Genomic DNA, 26,209 nt, shown 5'->3' on the forward strand with positions numbered 1-26,209 from the left:
TGGTGTGTCAGAAGACACTTAAAGCTTTAGAACAGGGTTCTTGAGACATTCTGCAACTTCCCATCTTTCCTGCTCAGGCACTAAGTGTAAACCTCTGGTTTTCTGTACCAATCTTGGCACTCCCTTTGGTAACAATCCATTGAGATGTGGAATGGGCACCTGAAAAAAGTCTCTTTGTCCCATGGAGAAAAATTAAGTCCTAACACATGTGAAAAGCATTTTTAAAGGGTGTAGGAAGCAAATTTCTTTCTTCAAAGCTGTGTATACTTTGGCAATTCTGCACATGTACAAGTGGAAGTTACCAAAGCATCCAACCTGAGTCTTCCCTGATACCCTCAGGCCTTGAGCAAACCACTTTTCCTTCACAAGAAGGTGGGTCTGGGTCACAGTTGCAGAAGTGGGCACTGACATCACCAGAATGCTCAAATATACTCATTTGTCCTTACAGAGAAACCCGTTGGGTGGGTGTACAAGGTTTTGGCACCTCCTCATTTTCAAATGCTTTCTACTTCAAGAACATTGGGAAGAGAGAGAAGAGAGACCAAAAGATACCACAAAGAAACTTTATCATCAATGAAGAGTGGGCTGGCATCTGCTATGGCCTGGAAAAAGTCAGAAGCCTCCAGGAATGGTACAAACTTTCACTGAGGTGGTTTCTTTCTGGAGGGTTCTTGATAAAAACAACCATGCACAGTCTTCAGCTGACAAAGTGCTACTCAAATCATTACAGAGAATTCCTTCAGTAAGGTAGATCTCAGGAAAATATTTTCTCCATTTTAGGGTTCACAAAAGAGAAGTTGCTGAACATATTTTGGTCCATGCTGTTAATCAGTGCTCTGTCAGCACAGGACAGTCTGGGTTTTTCATTTAGGAATTCCTTGTCGAAGTTGCTACAGTCACTTGGAGATTTCTTCAAGAAAAGGAAAAAAAAAAAAAAGATATGTCAAACCACTAATAGTCAGATCTTTATTCCCATGGTACTGGCCCTATCAGGCTGCTTCCTACGGGCTCAGCTCAACCTTCAGTTGGGAGCCAGTAAATATAAATATTATAAAGGAGGCGCTGAGCCTGTGATCCAGGAATTCTGCCAGGCAGGGGTGGTACAGTTTTGTAACATGGCAGACTGAACTCACCAATTGCATAACAGTTGTGGAAGACTGTAAAATGAAAGTATGATGTGCTTGTCAAATTAAATTCTATTATTGTTATTAGCAGGACTTTAATAATTTAACAAGACTGTTATTAATAGTCAGGATTATTCTGATGTAGCCAAACACTTGGTTCCTGAACTGTTTTACCTTCTGCAGTGCAATGAGAGGCAATCCCTGTTGTGGTTCTATTTCTAGAGTCCCATACTGTTGTTATCAGATTTCTAAAGTCCCATACCTCCTTGGTGTGTTCTCGTGGCTGCAGATCTTCACAGCACAGACTCCTTCTTCTGCATATTGCTCTTTCATAGTTCAGAGCTCCTTCAAGGCTCTCCCTGACTGGCTAACCCACCCCCTTTTATCCCAGTTATCCTCATTGGTCACAGCTGCAGCCCAGTTAAGGACATCGCAGCTGCAGCCCAGCAAGGACAATTGGGACCTCCTGGGCAAAGCCTCTATACAGATATTCAAGTCCAATACATGCATTTTTCTAGGACTCAAAGGCCACCTCTACTATAAATCCCTTCAGAATGGGCTGTAGTTCTGAGGTGAAGGGAAGGTGTTACCCTGCTGCAGTAACTGGGAAAGCAATGAGTAATTTATGGTTTCCCAGGTGTTGGCGTGTCAGACCTGGGCTCGCAGCCACCACCAAGCAGTACTGTGAGGATCAGCCAGTAGAAATGCACAGTTTAGAAGACCTGAGATGGGTGGAAGTGAAAGAAGATCCATCCTTACCACTCTTGGTTTGAAAGGAGGCTCCATCCTTCTCTCTTCCAAAGCTTCCCAGTTGATTTCCCGGAAGAAGGCGTGCTGGCGGATGTTCCCTCTCGCCCCCAGTCTCCTCTCGGGCTCTCTTACAAAAAGCTGGAATGTTGATCCCATAGGTTAAATTCTCTAGTGATAATAACACAGGCATAAAGCAGGGTGGAATGTGTAATTATCCAGAGTCAGTGCAATGAGAAGAGGCCATAATGGAGAAAATGTTGGGATTTTTTTTTTTTTTCCAAACAAGGAAGTTTACTGATTGGTATTAAGATGATTCCTATCTCTAATCCTGACAGAAGTACAGGGTGTTTGGGCAGAAAGATGGCAGCATGTGCCCCAAAAAGAGATGTTCAGCATCTCAGTCTGATGTAACCCTTAGTTTGAAGTATTTTTCCCAGGAGTTAATGAGCTTTGCACCTTAGGGACTGCTCTGCAAATAAACTGATCTCTGCTGGTGTCTGTGAGGAGCCACCATCACAAATCAGGAGAAGAGTACACCCAAATCTCCTTATGGGAGAGGTGTGGTACAGGAAAGACAATGACTAAACTACATCTGTTCCTCTCTACAACAGCTGAAGATAAACAAACTGAAGACAGTAATTCTGGCAGAAAGGCTTTCATTTGATGGGTGGTGATTCTTACCTTCACCAAAATGTCCTTTGCATCCTTGTCCAGCCAGCGAGGGTAGAAGGGGTTGTCCATGCGGATGGACTGGAAAAGCTCCTCCTCATCTTGGCCATGGAAAGGGGATTGGCCAATGAGCATCTCGTACAGGAGGACACCAAAGGACCACCAGTCCACAGAGGTGTTGTACTTCTGCCCCAGCAGTATCTGCCCAGAAAGAGGAGCCACAAAGGCAGAAGTAAAATGTCTGACATGAGTTTTTCAACTTCAGGAGGGTGGCCAGAGCATGGCCTTGCAACAGCTGCTCTATCAGAGATGCTTCCCCCTGCCTGCAGCAGGAGCCAGAATTCTGCCAGTGGAAATCTGGAGCAAAGAGGCACAGCCACACCTGGGTGCCAGAACAGTCCCTGGCACTACAGACAACAGGCTGCATCTAACTCTTACATTAATTGAACAAATCCTTGGCTACCAGAGAGATCTCAACTATAAAAGAGGACAGAAGTCATCTTTAGCCTGCTCTCCAAGGGTTCAAATCAGGCTTGTGAAGTCCAAGAGGACAAATGGTCAGGAATCAGCATCTTGGGATTGATTCCAGTGACACAAGCAGAGTTTTAAAATTACAGATGTGGCAGCTTAAAGGTACTTCAGGACTATCAGTCACTTAAAAGGGTGTGACTCAACCCCAGCAAAATCTTCCCCAGGAAAAACATGAAAGGCATTGCTGATCTGTCCTCTTGAGAGACCAACTGGGTTTAGATGGAGGAATGGGAATTTGTCCTCAGTCAGTCCCATGGTTTGTGCCTTTCAGTGTTACTTATAAAGTGACATCCAGCTGGAATGATGACTTTTCCAGGGTCTAAAGGACCATCACCAAGTTCTCAAACTTCCTCTCTGGAGAAGCAAATTAATCTCACCTGCCTTTAGATATCTGTTGTGGAGATATCTGGAGCTGGACCATTTATCACTAGCTCCTTTTATAGCCAAGGAAGGGAATTCCAGTTTTAAACATCTAATTAAATATCTACCTGCTGTAAAATACAACCCCTGTTTGTCTCCTTTGGCTCTCAAAGAGCCTCAAAAACTTGCTCATATATAGATTTTTACATTGCAGATACCTAAGGGTTCACATGATGACTGTGGTGTGTAGGATCCTTAGCAGAAGTTTAGATCTGTAGAGGGGAAAATTTAATTTTGAAGCACAATCTTTACTCTTGAGCCCACGTCTTGGTTGCAGTGGGATGCTCTATACTCCATCTGTCTCCAGAAGAGGAGATGCCAAAAGGACAAAAACTAGATTTGAATATATGCTGTAATATATACAATGAGCTGTAATATATACAATATGCTGTAATATATACAATTCCACTCAGAGCCAAAAAAAAAAAAATCAGCAAGACCCCTTAATATATTTTTTCTGAATCACTTACAAACAAAATCATCCTAACCTTTCCTTCCGAAAAAAGAAATTATTTTTATAAGGCTTTATCTTTAAAAGTCTAAAGTATCTGGAAATTGAAATTGGAGTGGTTTATGGCACTCAGAAATAAAAAGATGTATTTTGTTTGAAATTCTCTGGGACAAAAATAAACTCATTAATTTAATTTCAGGCTGTCTTTTTTCTGGTCAGATTTTTTTGAAATGAAAAAAATTGTTTGTCTACTGACCCATACCCCCCTTATTTGCATGACTGTGGCCAAGGTTCTGGGTCTGTAAAAAATTACAGTGGCAGCAGCTTCAGTGAAATACTGACAGAGTCCAGTGCTCCTGCCTGTGGCAGGAGAGATGATCCATAAACTCCAGAAGTGCTTTCAATTTAGAGATAAAATGTTTTACAGGCACTCATTGAATCCCTAAAATAAACATAGCGTAGAAATAAAACTCTGAGCTATTTCAGTTTTTTTCTATAAAATAAAATCACAGATAATGGATCAACTCTTGGCTATTTTTTTTTTTTTAGGAGCAAAAAAAAAAAACCTTTTTTTTTTCTTAAATAAAGGCATACTGAAGTGGAATAAAAGACAATTGCAGCTTGATTGCAGAGCACACTTACACCCATTCTTAGGCAACAGAAATCCAATTGATTTGAAGAGACCCTTGAGCCAGCAGTGGTGTAACCTCAGCCAGACTCGAGCCCTTAGTGCACAGTGAAGGACCAATGAATTACAGCAGAGGGAAAAAAAACCCGAAAGGCTTTGACAACTCTTTGGAAAATACCAATATCCATCATGAAAACACGAAAATTACAAAATGGGATCTTGAAAGGTAAATAAATGGATTTCAGACCGATGTCAGACATGATGCATGGATGACTTGTAGGTTTTTCTCTGAGCTAAAAAAATATTTTCTTTGTCCACCTAATTAGTCAAAGCCTCTCCATAGTAAGATCTATCATTGTGTGAAGTCATCAAGTTAAGAAAACTTTTTCTTTTCTGTAGAGATCTAGTTCAAAACACCTAAATTTTCTAGGGGAAAAAAAGAGAACAAGTTTCTGTCTGGTTAAAAATTGAAATAAGGGAAAGGGCACAGTCAGCATTCCTCAGGCTGTGTCTGTCCCTCAATTGTAGGACCTCTTGGAGTTTCTTCTGCCATGGTCCAAAAAGAATTTCCATTAAGCATTCTCTTTCTTGGTTTAAGCCAAGTTCCACTTGCACCAAAAAATGAATTAGCCACAAAAATAAGCAATGCCAAACAGCAACACAGACTTTGAGCTGTGCTGAAATCCAGTTTTTGGCCTGGAATTGCTCCAAACCAGGTTATTACTCTTTGTAACCTCCACCACTGCATAACAGTCACTTCTGGAGATGTTTCCTGTCCCACAGAACTCCCTGTGCCCCACACCTACCTCAGGGGCAATATAGTCAGGAGTTCCACAGAAAGTGCTTGTCTTTGCATCTCCAAACATGTTCTCCTTGCACATCCCAAAGTCAGCAATTTTGATGTGCCCCTCATTGTCCAGGAGGACATTGTCCAGCTTCAAGTCTCTGTGGAGGAAGAGAAGGAAACAATTTCTTCAAAGTGTGAAGCACACTAGTTATTTTAGGAGGTTACACCTATTGCACTCATTCTCTGCCTCTGTGCAGTGCCTACATGCTGGAAATACAAAGGAAGGCTGAGGGATAAATGAGGAACTGCTCTCTTGGGTCTCAGCATCCCTCTTCTGCATTTCTCTTGTTGCAGCACTGATTTATCTGCTGGAGAGGACACAGAATCATGAAATCTCAGAATGGTTTGATTTGGAAGGGACCTTAAAAATCCCTGAGTTCCAATCCCCTGCCATGGGCAGGGACAGCTTCCACTATCCCAGGTTGCTCCAAACCCCCTCCAACCTGGCCTTGGACACTTCCAGGGATCACATCACCCAAGGCATCTTCTAAAAGCTGTTTCCTTCAAGGATACACAGTAATGAAGCTAAGAAGGGCTTTGTGCCAGCTGCTGCTTCTGCCCTAACACAACCTGGAGAATGAGAGCAGCTAATTCTCACTCTCTCCTCCCCTGGGAATCTCAATATTCTCTCTGAAGCTGCTGCCTTGCAGTGCTGACTCTACAAATGCCACAAGAGGTAAGAACCCACAAGCCCTGCAGAGGGTCAGAATAACCCCAGAATAATCCCAGAACAATCCCAGAATAATCTCAGAGCCCCCACCACTGCTGGGCTGCACCATCTGAACCCCAGGATTTACAGAACCTTTCACACTCAGCTGCTAAGCTGCTGTCTGAGTTTTCAGGCTCTGAGCTACTCTGGGAAGCAAAGAGCCCAGAGAGAGGAAGAGAACAGAAAAGGACAGAGAAGGAAATACAAGCAAACAAGCAGATGAATCATGACCATTGGTGGAGAACAAAGAGGTCTTCAAGTGGGAACTAACTCTGAAAGGAGAGAAAAGTTTTAAAGAGGCAGAAAGAAAGGAAGGCTGGCATGGTTTCCATGTTAATCTTCTTAAATCTTTCCTAAAGGTTTTGTTTTGATTTGAGATAATGACCCAGGTAAAATTTTGGATCAGTGATGCTGCACTTAAGTGGGGATGTGGGTAGAATTTGGGTCACCTGGTCTATGAGCACAGACATTCCTGCACTGCCTGGTTTGTGCTAGCAATCACTGCTCCTTCTCAGGGCTCCCAAAGCACCCAGACACATTTGTGTGTCTTATAATATATAAAAATAATAAATAAATAATAAACATTATTGTATATTAATATAATATAAAAATATAATGTATAAAAATAATAAATAAAAATAACAATTACACCCACAGCTGAGGGTGTAATTGTTATTTTTCCCACTAATTCATGACCTACACATATTTTGGCCAAAAGGCTAAGCTGGATGGGGCCTGATCCTGTGGATGGCATCCCTGCCCATGGTGAGGGGGCTGGTGATCTTTAGGGTTCATTCCAACCCAAACCACTCTGGGAATCTGTGATTCTGTGATTTTTCCACATCTCAGGCAAGAGGCCTAACAATGAGGCTACTGCAGGGACACCCTCCCTCTGACAACTGCTTTACAACGTGGGCTTTTTCAGAAATGTTCCTCAAAGAAGGTAATTTCCAGTGCTTGATGCTCCTGGGATAATGGCCTGAAATTGCAGGGAAGATGATTCTTCAGAATCCCTCTGTGCAAAAGCTCCTTGTCCTGCTTGGGCCAGGTCCCCATCAGGGTGAGGGACATTGCAGTGTTTACACACTAAATTGTTGTCATGGGGCAATTGTTCACCGCTGCAAGAATATGGCCCCAGACAAAATGGGAGTCATCAATCAAAGAGAAATACAGAGAAAACTGAGAGACATTTGCCTTCCAAGTGGCAGACACTCATGTTGTCACAATTTCCAGCTGGAATGACTTATTTTAGTTACAACGTTGAGATCAATCTCGGGCTGCCAGCACTGCTTTTATTCATCTGGTAGATCGAAGCAAAACAAAAAAACCCATCACCTACAGTTCCCTTTCATTATTTTGATGAGTCTCAAACTCATTGGCTCCAGGGACTGGAGTTTCTGCCAAAAAACACCTCGGCTCATTCGTTAAAATTTAAGCCAACGTTTCCAAACGTGGGTGCCTGAGACAGAACAGCTGGATTCATTATTCTTACAACATCACAAGAGATGTAGCTTCAAAAATTATTTCTATTCACTTTCCTAAGTGCTTTGTCTGCTCTGACAGAGATACTGATGATTCTGTGTTCTCAGCTGACCTTGTTGTCATTGTTTTCAGTGAAAAAGGGAAGAGAGTAGGACTGGTTAAACCTTTTCTCTCAATGCTTGATACCCAAAGCAATATCACCAACTCCTGGGAACGAGATATTTTTCCTATCCACATGCTACCAGTGCCCAGATGTGCCAATTTTCCCTCAATTCCCAAGGCTCCAGACTCTGAGCACCCCTCTCCTTTCAGGAGGAAATGGGTCCCAAACCCCATTTGGGACACAGCACTGGCACAGTGATTCCAAATAAAAATGTGAATTATAGATAAAATGTCAACATTAGCTCTGCCATAAAGTCACCATGTCCTGCAGATATTTTTAATCAGATTTTCTGAGAAGACTGACTAAAAATAACAGACATGGCCAAGTGATTTGTGCACTTCAGAAATTTTTTCCCTTCACTCATGGAGAATAATAATTAGAGACAGAAAAGTTGCTGAGGCCCCAGAGATCATCTTAGCTTAATGCCACTGATATTGATCTCATGTTTATGCAATCACCATCACTGGTCAATAAAGACTATAAATGGCTCCCACATGAGTACTAATAAGAATCAAAACTCGTGTTTTAAAGGGAGAATGGATTGTGAGCAAGTCATCCACTTTCAGCATTTGCTCTAATGTTCATGCTACATGACAAACACTGAAATGAGCTCATTTTGGGCTCAGCAAAACATCATTGCTGTAGGGAGCTTGCTCATTTATTTGTGACAAGTTATTTGTTTTCTCCTTTAAAGAAGGCTGCAATGTAGTAACTGAATTTTGCCACGAAGTTGAGTTTCACCAGAACTCCCCAGAAATTCAGTTCCTCCTTTTGGCCATGGGAAATCAGACAGTGGCCTAATTTCTGGTAGAACTGGGCACTTCCCATACACATTTTAACACAGGCCTGATGAACCTAAAAATTCCCTCTGCTCTCTGCTTACTACAAGAAGAACTTAACAGACAACTCAGATTCATGATGGTGAGATGAATCTCATCTCCCTACTGTGCACAAAATTAATCCAAAATTAAGATATATCACTGTCTCCCTGCTTTTGTTACTTGGGTTGAGCTTGTCACCACTGTCCCAAGGTAACCAGCACAGCAGATGTACCAAATTTGTTGTGTCTGACTTGACCTTGATATGTTGAAAGCTTAAACCAGGTGCCTACAGTGGGTGCTGTGTGAATGGCTCTATAAATGCAAAATGTAAAAAATAAATCCCAGGGTTTGTTTTAATGTTAACTGAAATAGAACTGGATTCTGAAAGAAGGATCAAAACTGCCTTTTGTACAGTCTCTCTTCAAAATAAAACACCCAAACTATGTAGAAGGGAAATCTGCAGGGAGTTGCAATGCCAGTAAGTACAGCCAAGGAACAGCCTCTCAGCTGCCATTGGTGCTTGCAGGGAAAAGCAGAAAAGGTTTAGCATTTAGAATATTAATTACACTACAGGGTTAAATTACCTGTATATGATGCCCTTGGAGTGGAGGAACTGGAGCCCACAAATGATTTCAGCAGCATAAAACCTGAATGACAGAAGGCACAGGTCAGAACAGGAGCTTCCCAAAGGTTTTTACAACTAGACCCAAAAAGAAGGAAACCTTGTCCCCACAAGAGCCAAAATTTTATGATGTTCCCAGAAGGTTTGGAGTGTCTCCAGAAGGGTTGGGGTGATTGTGTTTTACTGATGGGTGACGTGAGATTCCGAAAAGCAGGGGGGAATCTGGGACGGGGAGCACAGACACGCTCCCTGCCCAGATTTATGACCTGCTTTTCAAATGAATCCTGGAATTCTGGAATTATTTAGGCTGGAAAACCCCTCTAGCATCGAGTCCAACCATTAACCCAGCACTGCCAAAACCACATCCCCAAGTGCCACATCCACACTTCTTGAACACTCCCAGGGACAGTGATCCCACCACTTCCCTGGACAGCCTGTTCCAATGACTGACCACGCTTTCAGGGAAGAAATTTTTTTCTGATTTTGAAAGCTTATCCATAATATGGGCTATCCAGCAGGCTGGTGGCCTTTCTCTGGAGTTTGTTTTGAGCTTGAAGTTGTTGTTCTCAGCACATTTTGACCCAAAGGTCAAAGCGGCAGCATCAGTGTGAAGAATGAAAGTGCTGTCCCAGAAGGGAATGAAACCAGAGGATCATATGCCCCTCCAGTGCGGCACAGCTCTGCTCCTTCAGTCTTCAATGCATTAGCCCTTAATTCTGGACATTCAAGTGCATTTGAAAAATATCATCAAACACTGATTTAAAAGACGGTGTGGGGTTTTTATTATTAAATTATTAAATAAACGTAATTCCTATAGTGGTTTAAACATTGACTCTCAAAATACCTTTTGCTTGCAGAAGGATCAAAAGCACCTTTCATTTATTCTAATTCTTCTATTTACTTTAATCAAAACTAAATACATATTTAATTCTCTGCTGGTATATTAATTTTTTGTTTAAATTTACCTTTTGTGCTTTTGATAGGTTTTCACCCCATCCCCTTGAACTTTATGGGGGAAAAAAAAGGAAAATCCCATTACTTCTAACAAACAACAGCTTCATCTCTGACCACCGGGCTGGGAGCCTCAGCTTAAGCAGATCCTGCAGCTTGGCTACAGAGTGTTGTAAAGAAGCAAGGTCATGTCTGAGTGAAGCCAGCTGTGTGGATGGAGTCTAAAAGTCTTCTGTGGGAGGGAAAAGAGGATGGGAAGTGACTCACTCCAGTCCCTCACTGAGCTGGGAGGATGTCCTGCATGGTTTTGTTGGGTTTGGAGACAGCTGGGATAGAGAGGCTTCCAGCACAAGCATCATCTCCACTTTTCAGCTGGGCAAGGTGAAGAGAGGTCAAATAATCTGCCCAAGATTTCCTCTGCAGGGCAGTGGCAGAGCTGGGAATGAAATCAGGTCAGGCCCAAAGGCAATGGTAAATGTCTTACGTTGCTCTGGGGAGGTCGAACTTGTGGCAGCTCTGGATGTGGAACATGAGGTCTCCTCCATTGAGGTATTCCATCACAAAAAAGAGGTTTTCCTAGGGAAGGAGACAAGGTGAGAATAAATAAAGGGTGCTGAGGAGCAAGGGAAAAGTTTAAATATTAAAAAAAAAAAAATCAAACTGCTCAGAAAGCACTCAAAAAGAGGAAGGAAAGTGTTACTGTGAGGGTTTTGGAAAGAAAAGCAGCTCCTTTTTTAGATTCCTCATTTCTCCTCTTGGTTCCCTAAGCCCATACTCACACTCCCTGCTCTGATTTCTATAAACACCATTAGCAAACACTGCAAAGCCACTTCACAACCAGCTGGGGCTGTGGATTTTTACCAGCAGAGCTCCAGGCTCACAGGAAGGGGTCAGTGACTTCACAGTGCCTGTACAGCAGAAGGACAGATGGACAAGCTTCTGGTGGAAAAGGAAAAAATCCCTCCCAGCTCTCCTCTGGTCCTCATCCCAGTTCAGGACCCATCCAATGGAGTGACTTCAAGCTGGTGTCACCTGCATTCCTGCACAGCTTCTGTGGAGGCACCTGGGTCTGACTTTTTCAAGTCATCAGAGACACCAGCCAGACACAGCAATTTGTTTTAAGCACATGCTTGATTTTAACCCTGAAAGCTGCTCTATGTAACTTGCTGGTGGGGAAAGTAATGAATTAATCATATTTCTAGATACCCATTGAGCACCTGCATGGACGAGTTCTTGTCCCCAGTTGCAACCATCCATCAGTTGTTCAACCAGGGCAGTGAAAAACTCTACTCCTGGCACATAGAAATTATAGAATCTCTCTCTATATAAAAAGCAGAACTGATCACTGAGGTTTCTTTTCCAGTCCTTGATACAGAATCATGGAATCACTGAACGGTTTGGGTGGGAAGGGACCTTAAAGACCCCTAAAATTCCAACCCTCTCCAGACCAGCCCACTAGTCCACACCTCCCACTGGACCAGGTTGCTCATGTACACGACACTGATCTCTCACAGCTTCATCAGCCAAAACTCACCACCAGAACCCTGCAGAAGCTGGCATGGATTGATCCTTTCCACACTGAATTGTCTCTACAGAGCAGAAAGGACACCTTTTTTCTGAAGGAAAAGGATCTGCACACTGAGCTATGGTCCCAGTTTAAACTTCTGTTTTGGGAATCTCACCTTTTGTGCAAAAGTGCAGGAATAAAACAAAATGGATGTGGTATTTTTCCCCTCAAAAGCCTCTCTCTGTTCTGTACACACCTGAAGTCAGTCATCTCTAGGCTATGCTATAAAGTTTATGAATATTTTCCTTGTGTTGCCTATTGCCCATTACATTTTTTCTGGGGGGGGGGGGGAAATAGAGTTATTTTCAGTTATATTTTTAACAGTTGAAGGTTTTTATCCATAAGATCTAATGTAAGTATCTCTGGCAGCAAGCCAAGAGCTGGCTATGTTAAAAAACCACAAAAGTGCTTGTTCCTTTCAAACAACAGCTGTCTGCTCTAATTTGTGCAATTTCTTTAGCCAGATCCTCTTAATTACAGCACTCCTATTTAAATGGACTCACTGGAAACCCCACCTGTCATCCAACAAGCTCAAAGCCAGAACTGGCCTCCTGGGGAAAGAATACAAATTCCATCACTAAACCAAATGGGTGCAGGTTTTCAGTGTTTCTTGCATCTGCAGGGGGCTGTGCACATAAATGAGTTTCAGCAAGCAAAAAAGGCCAGAGGAAGGTGGGAAATTTAGTGAAGAAATGTATAAATCTTGGAAGCAACATGAGCTCAGCAGCCCATTCAGGAAAATACTTGAACAGATGCTCTTTGGGAAGGTACACAGGGAGGTGATGGGGTTTAGCCAACAACACACCAGCAACCACGTGTGTCCTGCTGGGACTGAAGAAACCTCATGGGTCTTGAAATGGGCCAGACTCAGCTTTAGTGGGCTGGGAAGCAGAAAACCTCTCAGTTCTCCTGCAAAGTCCACTGATTTTGGCTACACCTCATCACACATCTGTAACTGTAACCTGAAATCAACATTTATCCAGCAGAATGAGCAGTCACGCTCTGCTTGTTCATGGAACTTGAGCAACCATCTGATGTATCTGTTTAACTGAACCCAGGGACTCTGACTGGAAACTGGGGACTCTGGCAGCATCCTTGAGGGAAGAAAAGGTGGAGCAACCCTTCAGATTAATTTACATCCACATACACAAACTCTGTTGCTCCTTAAGCTATGGAGCTGGAGAATACAAACTTAGGAATGTTTAGTACTGAAGTTTATGATATATCAGGTGCTATAGAGTGGTACTTAAATCCTGTTGAAAACAGTCAGGATCATTCTGGCTTTCCTGCTCTAGGGCTTGGAAGTTCCCCTTGCTTCTTAAGAAGTGCAGATTCCTGGAACAGCTCGTGGAGGAGAACTGGTTGACATCAGCCCTACGTCATTGTGAGTGGTGAGGTGTAACCAAGAAAGGCCAAGTGCAACAACTTGCTGCAGTCAGCTTCCTAGCTCTGGGATCTGCAGAGCCACAGAACACATTAAATATGGGAAGTGGCAAAACCCATTCTTGAAACCACTGAAAAGTCAAGGGAGACATGGAGGTCAAAGGGTCGGAGTGGTGCGGGGGACGTTCTTGCACACAGGCTCCGGCTTCACTTCCCCTTGTCCTGGGAAAGTTGGCTGGTGGCTCCTGCCTGCTGCTGGGAGGCTCTGGAGCCTGTCAGCAGTTGGAGCAGGCAGGGGGGTTTTGTCTGGTTGAAAATGTCCCTGCTCACTGCAGGGCAGCTGGACTAGATGACCTTTAAAAGGTCCTTTCTAACCCAAACCATTCTCTGATTCTCAAGGCTCTGCCATGCCCTTATCCCCTGCAGTGGTCCTGTGTCACAGACATATTTTATGAAAAATCCTTTTGCTAGGATCCTTTCTCCTGAGAAGCTGAGAGGCCTCAGAAATGAAATGTAAACAATAATTATCTGCTGCTGTGGAATGCAACAGGTGGATCTGTTATTGGTCTCATGTGGTTGTTTTTAGTTAATGGCCAATCACAGTCCGGCTATCTCGGACTTTCTTCGTCAGTCACAAGATTTTATTATCATTCTATTCCATTCCATTCCAGCTTTCTGATGAAATCCTTTCTTCTATTCTTTTAGTATAGTTTTAATATATCATTTTCTTTTTACATAATATACATCATAAAATAATAAATCAGCCTTCTGAAACATGGAGTCAAGGTTCTCGTCTCTTCCCATGTTGGAGTTGCCTGCAAATTCAACAGTCCTGCCTGTGGATGTTGAGCAAACAAGCAGGAATGTTGTTCCTCAGTGGTGAGACCCACACAGCTCTGCAGGAGGCTTGGACAGAGTGTCCAGCCCCTCTGCCCTGCAGGCAGGTGACAGATAACTTGCTGACCACCTGTGGGAGCATCCCTGGATAGCAAATTCTCAAGCCAAACTTTTCTTTTCACACAACAGAAAAATTTTGGTCTCATTGCAGACCTCATGACCATTTTTAGCGACCACAGAGCTCAAGGAGGATTGTAAAGGCCCTTCCTGCACTCAGGGATGGACACTGCACCAGGTGAATTATAAAATCAGAAATTCTGAGCTGGAAGGGACCAACAAGGATCATCAAAGTCCAACTCCTGGCCCTGCACAGGACACCCCTGAGAATCACACCATGTGTCTGAGAGCATTGTCCAAAGATTTCCTGACGTATTTAACACCAGTTGTCTTAAGAATATCTGTAGGGGCATAGAATATAAGAAAATAAAGACAGTGTAGAAAGTAATCTTACCCCTAAGGAGCTGCAGCTGGGCCAATTATCAAAGATTAGGAACAGGCCTGACTTCAACAGGCCACAGCTGTGACCAGTGAGAAGAAGATGCTATAAAAGAGTGGGGTGGCGGGGTGAGAAGGGCACTGGAGTCAGTTGGCTGCTTTGTGAAGGAGAAAGAGTCAGTGCTCTGAGGAGATGCCCACAAGAAACACCAAGGAGGTGTGAAACTTTTTTGATAGGAGGTAACAGAATGGAACCCCTGCAATAAGATGACAACAAATATCCATGTATCAGTGTTCCAGATTGCAATGCAAGATGTTTTCTATTGCCATCTCTATGGCAGATTATCTTTTGTCAGGTGGGCAATTTGCCTTATCTCTCTCTCTTTGAGTGACCACACCCACTCCTCCCTCGGGACGGGCCATCTGCTGATAACAGCTATTGAACGTCACTGCATGGCTGATAAGAACTACAGCATCCCATTGGGAGATGTGAGCCCAGGGGGAGGAGCCAAGCATTCCTACCTGGATATAATCTGGAGATTCTGGAACACCAGCACAGCTTCTCCACTGGATTGCCCAGAGGAACAGCAGCTGCCTCTCCTTCCACTGGATCTTCAGAGGCAGACTGCACCCTTCTCCAGGATCCCTGCTCCAGCGGAACCACCCCTGACACTGCAGGAGGGCTGAGCCACAATTCCAATGGGACTGCTGCCAACACCCTGACCCACAGGGTGTCAGGTTGGGTTCTGACTCTGTCAGTGTTGTTCTAGTGTACTGCATTGTTTATTTTATCATTTTATTTTTCTTCCCTATTAAAGAACTGTTATTTCCTGCTCCCATATTTTTTCCTGAGAGCCCCTTAATTTAAAATCTATAGCAATTTGGAGGGGTGGGGAGGGCTTACATTTTCCATTTTAGGGGAGGCTCCTGCCTTCCTTAGCAGATACCTGTCCTTCCAAACCAAGATAATCAGCCATTCCCTACTTCTAGACCATCTCTCAGGGGCTTTCTCCACTGCAGCACTGGGAACAGCACAAATCCTTCTGTGGGAGGGTGAAATACTTCTCCTGCAGCAGACAGAGCCCTACAACACGAGGTTGTACAACACACGGACATGGCAGCAGTGTCCTGCACAGCATAACACAGCTCCTACACACAAAATAACACTGCTCCCCAGCCCAGCCACTCCTGCTAGGTGCTGAGAGCCTGGATCACTGCAGGAACTCACTTTCCTGCCCTTTCAGTCCCTCCGTGCCTGTGCTGAGCTCCTCCCCACAGAACCACCTGCTCCCTCTGCCTCTCCAGGACGTGGCAGGGATGGGGTTAAACCAACCTGCTTCTGCTCTGCTGCACCGCTGGGAGAATGAATAGGCACTATCAGAGCTGCTTTCAGCTTTATAAACAATGAGCATAAAGCAGGCAGCATTTAAATTGATCTTTTGAAGGTACATCCTTTAACAGGCTCTTAAAATCCTTTAACCAGCTGGAAGCCCTCCAGAGCACTTTTCTGCAGAGATTTTCAGATTTTTGTTTTCTTTGCATTTTGAAAGTGCTCGCATACATACAAATACACAATTTAACATCATTTACTGAGGAGCAAAAATTCTTCTTCCCAGGGATTCCAGGAGGATGAATGTCAGAATAATTAATGCTGCAGGACAGTGTGGCTTTACCTGTGTTTAGATTAGTTAACTTAACAAATGTCTTCATGTGGAGAAGGCTCCAGATCAAGTGACCTAATCCTCCTGCATTCCCACTGAGCTAGCCTGTCCCTGGCCAAGGGAAAGGCTGGACATGATGCAATTCCTGCAGCTGGCTCTGGTCTCACCTTTTCATACAGGTCAGCATAGTCTGGGTGCTGATCCACACCTTGGATCTGTTTTATTTCATGGGATAGCTGGCACCCAAAAGCCTCTCAAGCCTTTTCCACCACGTCACTGAGTGCTGCAATCCCATCAGAGCATCCCATCCAGTGGGAAAGAGGGCAATGCAGTCCTCTCTGTGTCCACTGTCACGAGGAACAGTTAACACAGGGTTACTCCTTCACCTGCACTGGAATTTGCACCAGAGCAATCCAAGCTTTGATTCTGTTCTCAGGTTTAAATACTTTCCCCGCCCTCTCTTGTGTAATATCAGCCTATCTTCTGGAGATGGCAGCATTTCTTACAGCTGCCCAGTAATCCAGTCCAGCCTTTTCTCTCAGTGTTTATTCCTTGTTCTAATCCTTGCACTCTCAGCATTCCTGGCTGTTTGAGCTGCTCATTTGGGATGCTCAGCGAGGTGTGCCCATCTGCTTGGTACAAAGCACAGGGATATATTTATACACATAAATAAAACACATTTGCAGAGAGGAAGGTGCAGGCTTGGCTTCCACTTGAGCTCTGAGATCCCAAGACCTTTACTCACACTCAGAGCAGACAGAGCCCATCACTCACTGATAAACTGAGGCACCATCAGCCCAGGTCTTGCAATAGGAAGTGGTTTTCCCTATCAGAGTCCAGCAGAATCTTGCAGAGAGACTGATTTTCTCAAGGCTAGAGAAAGATTTGTGGATTAAAAAAAAATAAAAATCACCAGACCAAAACCAAAACAAAAAGTAGCCAAATCCATGAAAAGTAAATGTTTTAGCAGTTGACAAACAGAAAAAAAATGTTTTTATTTTAGGAAGTAATTTTTTTTCAGGATAAAGTTCAGCTAGACTGCAGATTTTTAGAAATCTCAGGCAAAGCTGAATGCATTTTGGGCTGATTTCCCTCAGGCTGGACAATAGGGAGGCAATGATAATATGTGTATCGAGTATGGCAATCATCTTCTACTTCAAAAACCCCACTGCTGAGCTGTCCTCCTCTTTTCCAGGCCAATGCCTTCCCCCAGTTCACACCACATGGGCTGACATCACCTAGAAATGTCTTACAAAAACTTCATACATTTGATGTTATAATTACAGCTGCTCACACCTCCTCTGGCACAACCTTGCAGGAATCCCAAAGCTCTGCTGAGATGTTGCTGTTTCTGCTAAACCACGTTGAAATTTTGGCCAGGATCCACGAGACCTTGCCAGTTTTCCTGCCTGTTGGTTGCAAGAGGCAAAATCCTCAAAGCTTTCCTGAAATTTCCCATCAGCTGCTTCAAATTTGGCCTTGAATCAGATTTTTTTTTCCAAGCTCAAAGTACTCTGAATACTACAGGGATGGACAGATGTGTCCAAGAAAAAGTAGGAGGATGGAGCTGGGGCTGTTCAGGAGGGCCCTGGCACCACCAGGCAGAGGAGCTGAACATCCAAAGGGTGTGAAATGTCCCCATGCCAACCCCATGCTCATTATTCAGGGCAAAGAAATCAGCCCTGCCCCTCAAGAGCCAGTCAGAGAGAGAAGAAAACTGAAATCATGCTTGGAAAAAAAAAAAATCAGGAATTTAAGTAACCTCTGAGGAGATATTTTAATGAGAATCTGAAAATACCCATGGAAAACAAAGAATTTTCAAATCAGGATCACACTCCTGGTTTGCAATTCTTTTCTCCTTCCTGCCAGTGTAAGAGATTTTTCAGTCAGTATTACGCACACAAGGGCAACAGAGGATGTGAAAAAGGCTCACCACCAGAGAAAACATATAATACATATGTAAAGCAGAAAATAAACATTTCTGTAATATTTTCTTTTAAATTGCAGTAACGATTACTTCTCTTTTGGGGTGAGATAATCTTCTCTGTTGCTATTTTGTGCTGCAAGTCAAAATGCCTCAAGATTTAATTTGCATTTAGGTAAAGGGTGTTAATAAAACTTGGTCAATGAAGTAAAGAAACAGAAATAAAAGTGACTTTCAAAAAGGGGAAGCCGATTTTCATGGCAGAAGATCAGTGAGATGCAAAAAAGAATAAAACATAAGTTCTGGGATGCCTAATCACTCTTTTGGCATTACTGATTCTGGGATTTCACAGAGTTATAAACATGTTTTTCCTCCTCTTTAACATAACAGCATCCCTTTAAATCTAATACAGCAGAATAGCTCTTTGAGTTTATTGTTAAAATTCAGAGTATGTAATTATGACAGCTGAATATCTGGACACAAAGATTACAGCAATAAAATAAAACAGAAAAATTCAAAAAGAGATTGGACAAAAAAAACCCCCAAACACTGTGGGCTTGCGTTTATTCTCATGCAATAACACAAGAAAAGTGTTCTGAGCTTTGAAAGCATTGACCATTCAGACTCTACTGGAACAGAGAGGAGCATTAAGTGCCTGGTGCCATCTAAAACGTGTCTGAAGAGCCATCCAGATTTATATAATTGAGCAGTCACTCATTATCTGGGTGGAGGTGAGAAAGAAACTCATCCCAGAGCTCAGAGAGCTGCCAACAGATTAAAGGACTTTTTTCTCCCCTCTAGAAACATGTGGACTATTGAGGTCCTTGTTTTGGTGCAGGAATATTCCTGTTTTTGCTGTCTTTTGCAGAGACATTCAGCACCTGGAGCAGCTCAGGTAAGCCAAAGCATGAGGGATTCAGGAAGGCATTGGCACATGTGTTTCTGTTTGAAACTACTTATCTATCCAGTGAAACTCCAAGAAATGAAAAAATGTCATATTTTCAATATTAATATCCATAGAGGGACTCTACACAGAGGTGCTGTGGCTTCTGCCCATGGTAGGGAGGGTTGGAAATAAGTAATTTTTAGGTCCCTTCCAAGCCAAACCATTCCATGATCCTAAAATGATTGCCATAAAAGACATTCTGACAGCCACAGTGCTTTGAGCCCTGGAGGACCATCCAAGGTTGTCACAGCTCCCAGCTCTGGGTGACTTTCCTGCCCTGAGTGATCCCTGCTGGCTTGCAAAGGTCAGGGGAGAAAATACAGGAGCTGAAAATCAACCCGAGCCCAGAGCAGCTTTGGCCTGGGCAGCCCCATCCCAGCTCCTGTCTCTGTGGAGCCAGGATGGGGAGATCACACAGGACCTAAAGAGGCAGTGATGGCTTGGGATGAGATTGGATGGGGACTCTTTCTCCATGACAGGAGGGCAATTCTGTGCTGCTGCCCTGAAGTGTTGAAAAAAAATCATCTGGCTTTTCGAGCCTGGAACACATGAATTTTTCAGGCGCTCATTGCTTTCCCATCCTTCACTTTTTCCCCTTAAACAGTCAGTAAATCCCACCTGGATCCTGACATGACTCCATTTGGCCTCTCCTCTTCTGCCCGTGGTCTCATGAGGGAAGGGGACACTTGCATGCCTGCATTGCCTGAGCCCAGAGCTGCAGACTGTCCCTGCTGTACCGTCCTGAACCTGACCTACTGTTGCAGACATGTTTTATGAAAAATTCTTTCCTTAGGATTTTTCCTCCTGAGAGGCTGAGAGGCCTCAGGAACAAAATGTAAACAATGGTTATCTGCTGCTGTGGAATGCAACAGGTGCAGTTGTCATTGGTCTCATGGGGTTGTTTCTAATTAATGGCCAATCACAGCCAGCAGGTCAGGACTGTCTTGGTCAGCCACAAGCCTTTGTTATTCATTCCTATTCTATTCTCAGCCAGCCTTCTGATGAAATCCTTTCTTCTATTCTTTTAGTATAGTTTTAATATAATATATATCATAAAATAATAAATCAGCCTTCTGAAACATGGAGTCAGATCCTCGTCTCTTCCCTCATCCTAAGACCCCTGTGAACACCATCACAACCTCCAGCTCCCAGACCAGGCTGGAGCACAGACAACATGGTTCTGCTGCTGGCTTCAGTCAGCATCCCTCTGGAGATACAGGCAGCAATCCCTGGAGTAAAAGCTCCCTCACAGAGCTGTGATTGTTGTGAATGTTTTATCTCTTCAATTAAATCTTGATCTTTGCTTTTGGAGTTGTGGCATTTATATTTTCCTCTGAAAACCAGCCCTCCTCAAGTAGGGAGTTAATTCCTTTCCTTGCCAGGCGAGGATCCCATCCCAGGACACATTATTCCACTGTCAGTCCTCAAGGGGTTAAACATGAATGCCTGGGCTCAGTGTCACATCACCTACAGCAGTTCCCAGACGTTCTCTGTTATAAATTTAACCTGTCTTTAAAGAGGTGCCACATCCCACAGATGACTGGGATGTACCACAGAGGTTGTATTTGTTTCTCCTGACCCTGCAGAAGAATCTCCTACTGAGCAGGGCCTTGTGCCACCAAATCTGGCAGCTGAGCAGGGACTGGGAGCATCCAAACAAAACCCTGAACAAGCAGCCATGAGCCAGTGCTGCTCTGAATTTGAGCTAAGAGATATCAACCATCTCTCAGGAATGGTTTGAGTAGGTAGGACAAAGACAAACCCCCAAACTTCCATGGTTTCTTTCTATGCCTTGTGTGTGCTTTGGTGTTAAGGCTATTGGTTGTGGCTCTGGGAAGCTGAGCAGTTGCTGGCATGTAGGACCATGGAAATATGTGGATTACTTAAATGTCACTTCAGTGAGATTTCAGGAACTCTGAACTGCAGAACCATCAGTGTCTGTTGCCATTTACCAACATCTAGGGGTAAATAAGTGAATGACAGCAGGTTTATCCTCCAAAACCAGGGTTTCTTGAGTTGGCTTTGATCCAGGCTAGCTGCAGCACCAGGCTCCATGGGCCAAGAGGTTCAGATAACACATCAGTGTGGACACATCCTTACCCTGGCTGTGGCCTTGGCACATCCTTGGCCCAGGGTACCAGATTTTAACAGCAGATTTTACCTCAATGACTCTTGGATGCCATAATCCTCAAATACACCATCCTATCCCCAGAATGATATGGGGAAAATAGATTAAATTCCTGGAGCCATTTACCAAGTGCTTAATCTGAAGATCCCTTCCCTGAGCACCACTTCATGTCCCAAGTGGACCCCAGCAGGCTCAAGCCCTTCACCAAGCATCTGTATTTCAGTAAAGCATCCTCAGCCTGTGGAAGAAGGTGGCAGATGCTTGTCTTACCTTGGTCTGGAACGTGCAGAAGACATGAGTGAGGAATGGGTGCTCCCAAGCCAAGGAGAGGACTCTCTTCTCCACCATCGTGCACTCAACGTCATCATCCATCAGCACCACGTCCTTCTTCAGGGCTTTCACAGCAAAATACTGGTCTGTGCTCTTCAGCTCAGCCAGGAACACCTGAAATGGAAACAGCTGCTCAGGAAGAGGGATTATCTCCTCTCAGAACAGCCATGTGAGGATGGGAGCTGAGCTCCTGGGAATTCACTGGCGTACACCTTAAAACCCTTGATGCTTAAGGCCCCATTCTGCCATTAGGGACTTTGAGTTTGCTCCCCACACCCAGAATAGTTTTATGAAGTTGAGTCCTGGAGAAGGATGGGAAGTTCTTGGCAATTACAGAGGAAGGGTCCTACATGCCTGGATGGACAGGACATGCCAGAGAGCCAAACACCTCTGATGACAGAAACCATCCTCATGCAAATGCTCCTGAGATACATTTCCTGTTTTCTGACTTCAAATAATAAAACACAGAATATTGCTTTGTCAGCATTTGAAATGCAAATACCCTGCACCAGATCTTCAGCAGGTGGAAAAAGATGTCCACCAGTAATTAGACTGGCTTTGTATCAGATGTCTTTCTCTCCCTCCTCTCAGTTTTCAGGTCTGAGCACACAGGCTGGGTCCCCTGTGCTTTTGCAGGAGTTCTTCCCTGGGAATAGGAAAACACCTCTCAGAGGAGTTACAACCTCTGTCTATTTTTATAGGCAGGGAAAATGAAACCCAGAGCAGTAGAGAAGGGTTTTCTAGAGACCACAGAGCAAAGAAGTCTCTCCTGGAAGGCAGTGACACTCCTGATCTTCACACTAACAGCCTGCTGACCCTGTTTCTATAGACTGAATAAATGTGTAAGATTTATTTAAAGACCTCTTCAAAGAGGTCTTTGAAGTTCTCTGCCAGACACTATTTACTGAGTAAGCTCAGACATGTTTTAGCCCTGACAAAAGTTTTACTTACCCTTTTGGCTACTGCTGCATTTCACTTTGTAGCACCAGACAGAGAGTAGAGCCTCCCTCTGTCTCTGCACTGAATGACAGAAATGCTCACAGTGCTGATGCTGCAGGCACCCTTTTTACCCTCATGTTTGTGCTGGGCACTGCTCTCCTGGGGAATGAATGTGCTGCATTTGTGACCTGTGCTGTGGCTTCCAAGGAGCAGGGAAGCGATGCCAGACCACATCCAGAGAGGGTGGCGGGAGATCTCCTCATGGATCTGCCCCTCAGCCTCCCAGGATCACACAGAGCTGGAGAGACCCCTCAGGCACTGAGATGTGCACACCCTGTCCCCTCTATGGGGAAGTGAATCTCTCTCCAAGCAAATGAGGGCACCAGGAGCGACACCAGCACAGGAAACTCGTGGGTGAGTTTTTGTTGCAGAAAGGCACAAAATGGCCCATCCTCTCCACACCCACAGTGTGCACTTCAGAGAGATGCAGAAACCTGCAGAGTCCATGTCAGCATGAGGGTTAGAACAAGGTACAGAATGTGCTTCAATGGAGGCATTCAGGACTTGAATAGATGAGCACCTGAGCAACCTCATCTCATGAGACCTGTTTTGAGGAATGGTTTAGATAAGAAGACCTCCACAGATCCTTTCTTTCCAATAAAAATGTTTCTATATTATACCCACACTCTTGATTTCAGGTTAGTCTGGAATGTTGGTTTGGGGTACTCTGGTTTAGCTGTGAGATGCCTCAGCTCTGGCTCCCATGCAAACTGTGGACACGACAAGTGGACACAACACTTTCTAGTGGAAAATTTTCCTGTCCATTGAGTTGGAACTAGATGGTCTTTAAGGTCCCTTTCAACCCAAACCATTCTATGATTCTATTACTTTTTAGTATGAAAGGCCAACACAGGAAATATTTCACCAGTTGAGGAACTGGCTGCAGCAATTGCTCCAGATCTTTTAGCAGACAAAAAGCAGCCCTTTGTCAAGGCACAGTTTCCCCCCTTGGAAAGATGTGGGATGGGGGCAATGTGATCCATACTCCTCCTTATTGGCTGTGAAAACACAATGGGGAGTCCCTCTGAAATTGCTTCTCTCAGCTCTGTGCTGGCACTGAGTAACACGAGTCCCCTGCAATGGGGAAGAACAATCCACAATTCACCAGAATTAAAGAACCCACTGAAAACAGGTGGCTCTTGTTTCAAAAGCACAAATTCTTGGCTGCTGCAAAATTTGCTTTGGGCTGCAGCACAGATCAGAGCTGGAAAGAGCAGCTACTGTTCCCAGCTGGGACCTGCTGCTCTGGAGAGCAGAGCTGATCCACACTCAGCTTCCCAGCTCATGCTTCCACCTCCCTGTGAAGAGGGAGAGCACACAGACCTCTCCCACCAGCTCTCTGGGGATATCCTGGATCCATCAACCTGCACAGAAGGGGAAATTGAAACCCTGCCTGGGGCATTCCTGTCCTGTCATGAGAGAGCAACTAGTGGGACAGGGAGAAGGACAAGGTGAGGAGAAGATGGAGTTCAGGATTCAGCCATGCCAGGGCAAGGATTCTTTGAAGACTTGGAGATTTAACAACCATTGTGTGGCAGCAGGACCAGGGCAGTGACCTGTACTGGGCACTGGTGAGGCCACACCTCAAATCCTGTATTCAGTTCTGGGTCCATCACTACAAGAAAGACACTGAGGGGCTGGAGTGTGTCCAGAGAAGGGAACAGAGCTGGGGAAGGGGCTGGAACACCAGAAGGGGCTGAGGGAGCTGGGAAGGGGCTCAGCCTAGAGAAAAGGAGGCTCAGGGGGAACCTTGTGGCTCTGCACAACTCCTGACAGGAGGGGACAGCCGGGGAGGGTCAGGCTCTGACCCCAGGGAACAGGGACAGGACAAGAGGAAATGGCCTCAAGTTGTTCCAGGGGAGGTTGAGATGGGATATTGGAAAAAGTTTCTTCACTGGAAGAGTGCTCAGGCATTGGAAGGGGCTGCCCAAGGAAGTGGTGGAGTCACCATCCCTGAAAATGTTCAAAAAACACGTGGATGTGGCACCTGGGGACACAGTGGTGGACTTGGCAGTGCTGGGTTAGCAGTTGGATGCAAAAACCTTGGGGGTCTTTTCCAACCTAAATGATTCCATTCATTCCAACCAAATGATTCCATTCCATGTTTTTCCCTAAGTGTCCCTTCAAAGCAGATGTTATTTAGTGCCACACAAAGCACTAAATGCAAATGCACACAGTGGTGTCCCAGTGCCAATGCTTACCTTGCCAAAACTGCCCTTCCCCAGCATCTTGTGCAGGACAAAATCTTCAATGGTCAGTTTTAACTGCACTTGGTGCTCCTGCTGTTCCTGGGACTGTTCTCCCAAGTCTGACTCTATGAGAGATTCTCCCTTCACTGTGCCCTCCACTGGAGTCTCCCAGGAGATGCCTTGTGGCTCTGCAACACACATCAAAGCACTCAAATAAACCCCTGGACAGGAGCAGAAAATCCCCAGAACACTCACAGGTATTCTGCTTAGAGGTTTAAAAGGGTATTTTAAACAAATGGAAGTGTGGTGGCCATCTCTGAGTAGCTGGCTCTGCTCCCACACTGCTTTCTCTCCAGAGGAAACTTTACTCCAGAGGAAGCTGCATCTTCTTCAGTAGCTTTTTAAAATTTACAAACTCCTTCATCTTTCTGTTTTATGGCACAAAATCCTTAATTTCTGGCCACTTGTCTTCTCCAGTCCATCTTGCTGCTTGCCATTATGACGCAGTTTCATTTTTCAAGGTCTCTTCAAAACCCTAGGCAAAGCTAGATGAAAAGGTGGGGTGGCATTTTCATACTGTGCTCCTGCTCTGGATGTGAAGCATTCCAGATCAACCATTCCAGCCAGCCTGGAGTGGAATCACTCTGAGCTTTTTCCAATACTCCACTGACCTGAATTTATAAGAACTTGTAAGAGATTTTGTCCCTCTGGATTTATCCTGTTGCTGTAACTGCTCTAAAACACTGAACACTACTCAGCAAACTGACCCACATGTGAAACAGATGTGAAACCACCTGAGGCTTTACTGTTTCACATCAGCACAGCCAGTTCTACTTGCAGAACAGAACACAAATAAACACAGATGGGGACATCATTTATTTCTCCTTGGGGTCCAAAGGGCACAGTCAGTCTCTCATTTACCTCCTAAACATCTGTTCTTGTACCACAGAGGGCTGTGACACCTAGATCAGCTCCTGGTGAGTGAAGTGGAGGTCTACCAGTGCTTTTCAAAGCTACTGGAATTCAACCTCCACCCAGAAATATGAAATCAGAAAGAAAATTGGCCATGGCCATCAGAAGGATTCCAAATATCCTGTTTAGAACTTGGCAATAAATTCCCCACTCGTGTCACCTCCAACTCACCAGGTACCAACCAAACAACAACAAAGCTCTGCCCTGTATCACCAGGAGGAATTACCTTTTTTCCCTGATGCTGACAAGGCCTGAAGTGGTGTCACATCCTTCACAGGAACAGGGAAGCCAATTTCCAGAGGTCCATCCCTGGAGATCTGTTCACTGTCGCGCTGGCAGCGAGCCTGGGGCACAGAAACCAGCAAATTTTTGAGCCAAAATCACGTGCCAAGCTTATGAACAGCACCTGTGACTTCTTGAGTGTGACTCACAAAAGCCAAAATCTAGAAGAGCATCTAAAAATGCTTCAACTATTTACCTGCTGAGCGCTCTCTATCATTGCCAGAGCTTCAGCCATCAGTTTCTGGTTCACTCCACAAAGATTTGCTACTTTTGCCTGGCACTTGTGGTGGACGTTCATGCCACATGCTGAAAGAGAGAACACAAGGAC

The 26,209-nt window shown here is 44.5% G+C and overlaps 1 protein-coding gene across 1 annotated transcript in view; it reads right to left on the reverse strand.

Annotated features, from left to right (window-relative positions):
• Positions 1-549: 549 nt before the first annotated feature.
• PRKCQ (protein kinase C theta) overlaps positions 550-26,209 on the reverse strand; it is a 55,403-nt gene continuing 29,743 nt past the window's right edge. The window contains exons 10-19 of the mRNA XM_036401477.2: positions 26,078-26,187; positions 25,826-25,943; positions 24,640-24,815; positions 21,380-21,553; positions 10,653-10,744; positions 9,180-9,242; positions 5,380-5,518; positions 2,556-2,744; positions 1,884-2,012; positions 550-910 (exon numbers count right to left, since the gene is read on the reverse strand). Of these exons, the coding sequence (XP_036257370.1) occupies positions 755-910; positions 1,884-2,012; positions 2,556-2,744; positions 5,380-5,518; positions 9,180-9,242; positions 10,653-10,744; positions 21,380-21,553; positions 24,640-24,815; positions 25,826-25,943; positions 26,078-26,187 (1,346 nt within the window). The 3' untranslated portion in view covers positions 550-754. The remainder of the gene's footprint in view (positions 911-1,883; positions 2,013-2,555; positions 2,745-5,379; positions 5,519-9,179; positions 9,243-10,652; positions 10,745-21,379; positions 21,554-24,639; positions 24,816-25,825; positions 25,944-26,077; positions 26,188-26,209) is intronic.

This window comes from Molothrus ater, chromosome 5 (assembly GCF_012460135.2).
Source record: "Molothrus ater isolate BHLD 08-10-18 breed brown headed cowbird chromosome 5, BPBGC_Mater_1.1, whole genome shotgun sequence".
In the NCBI taxonomy this organism is placed as follows: Eukaryota; Metazoa; Chordata; class Aves; order Passeriformes; family Icteridae; genus Molothrus; species Molothrus ater.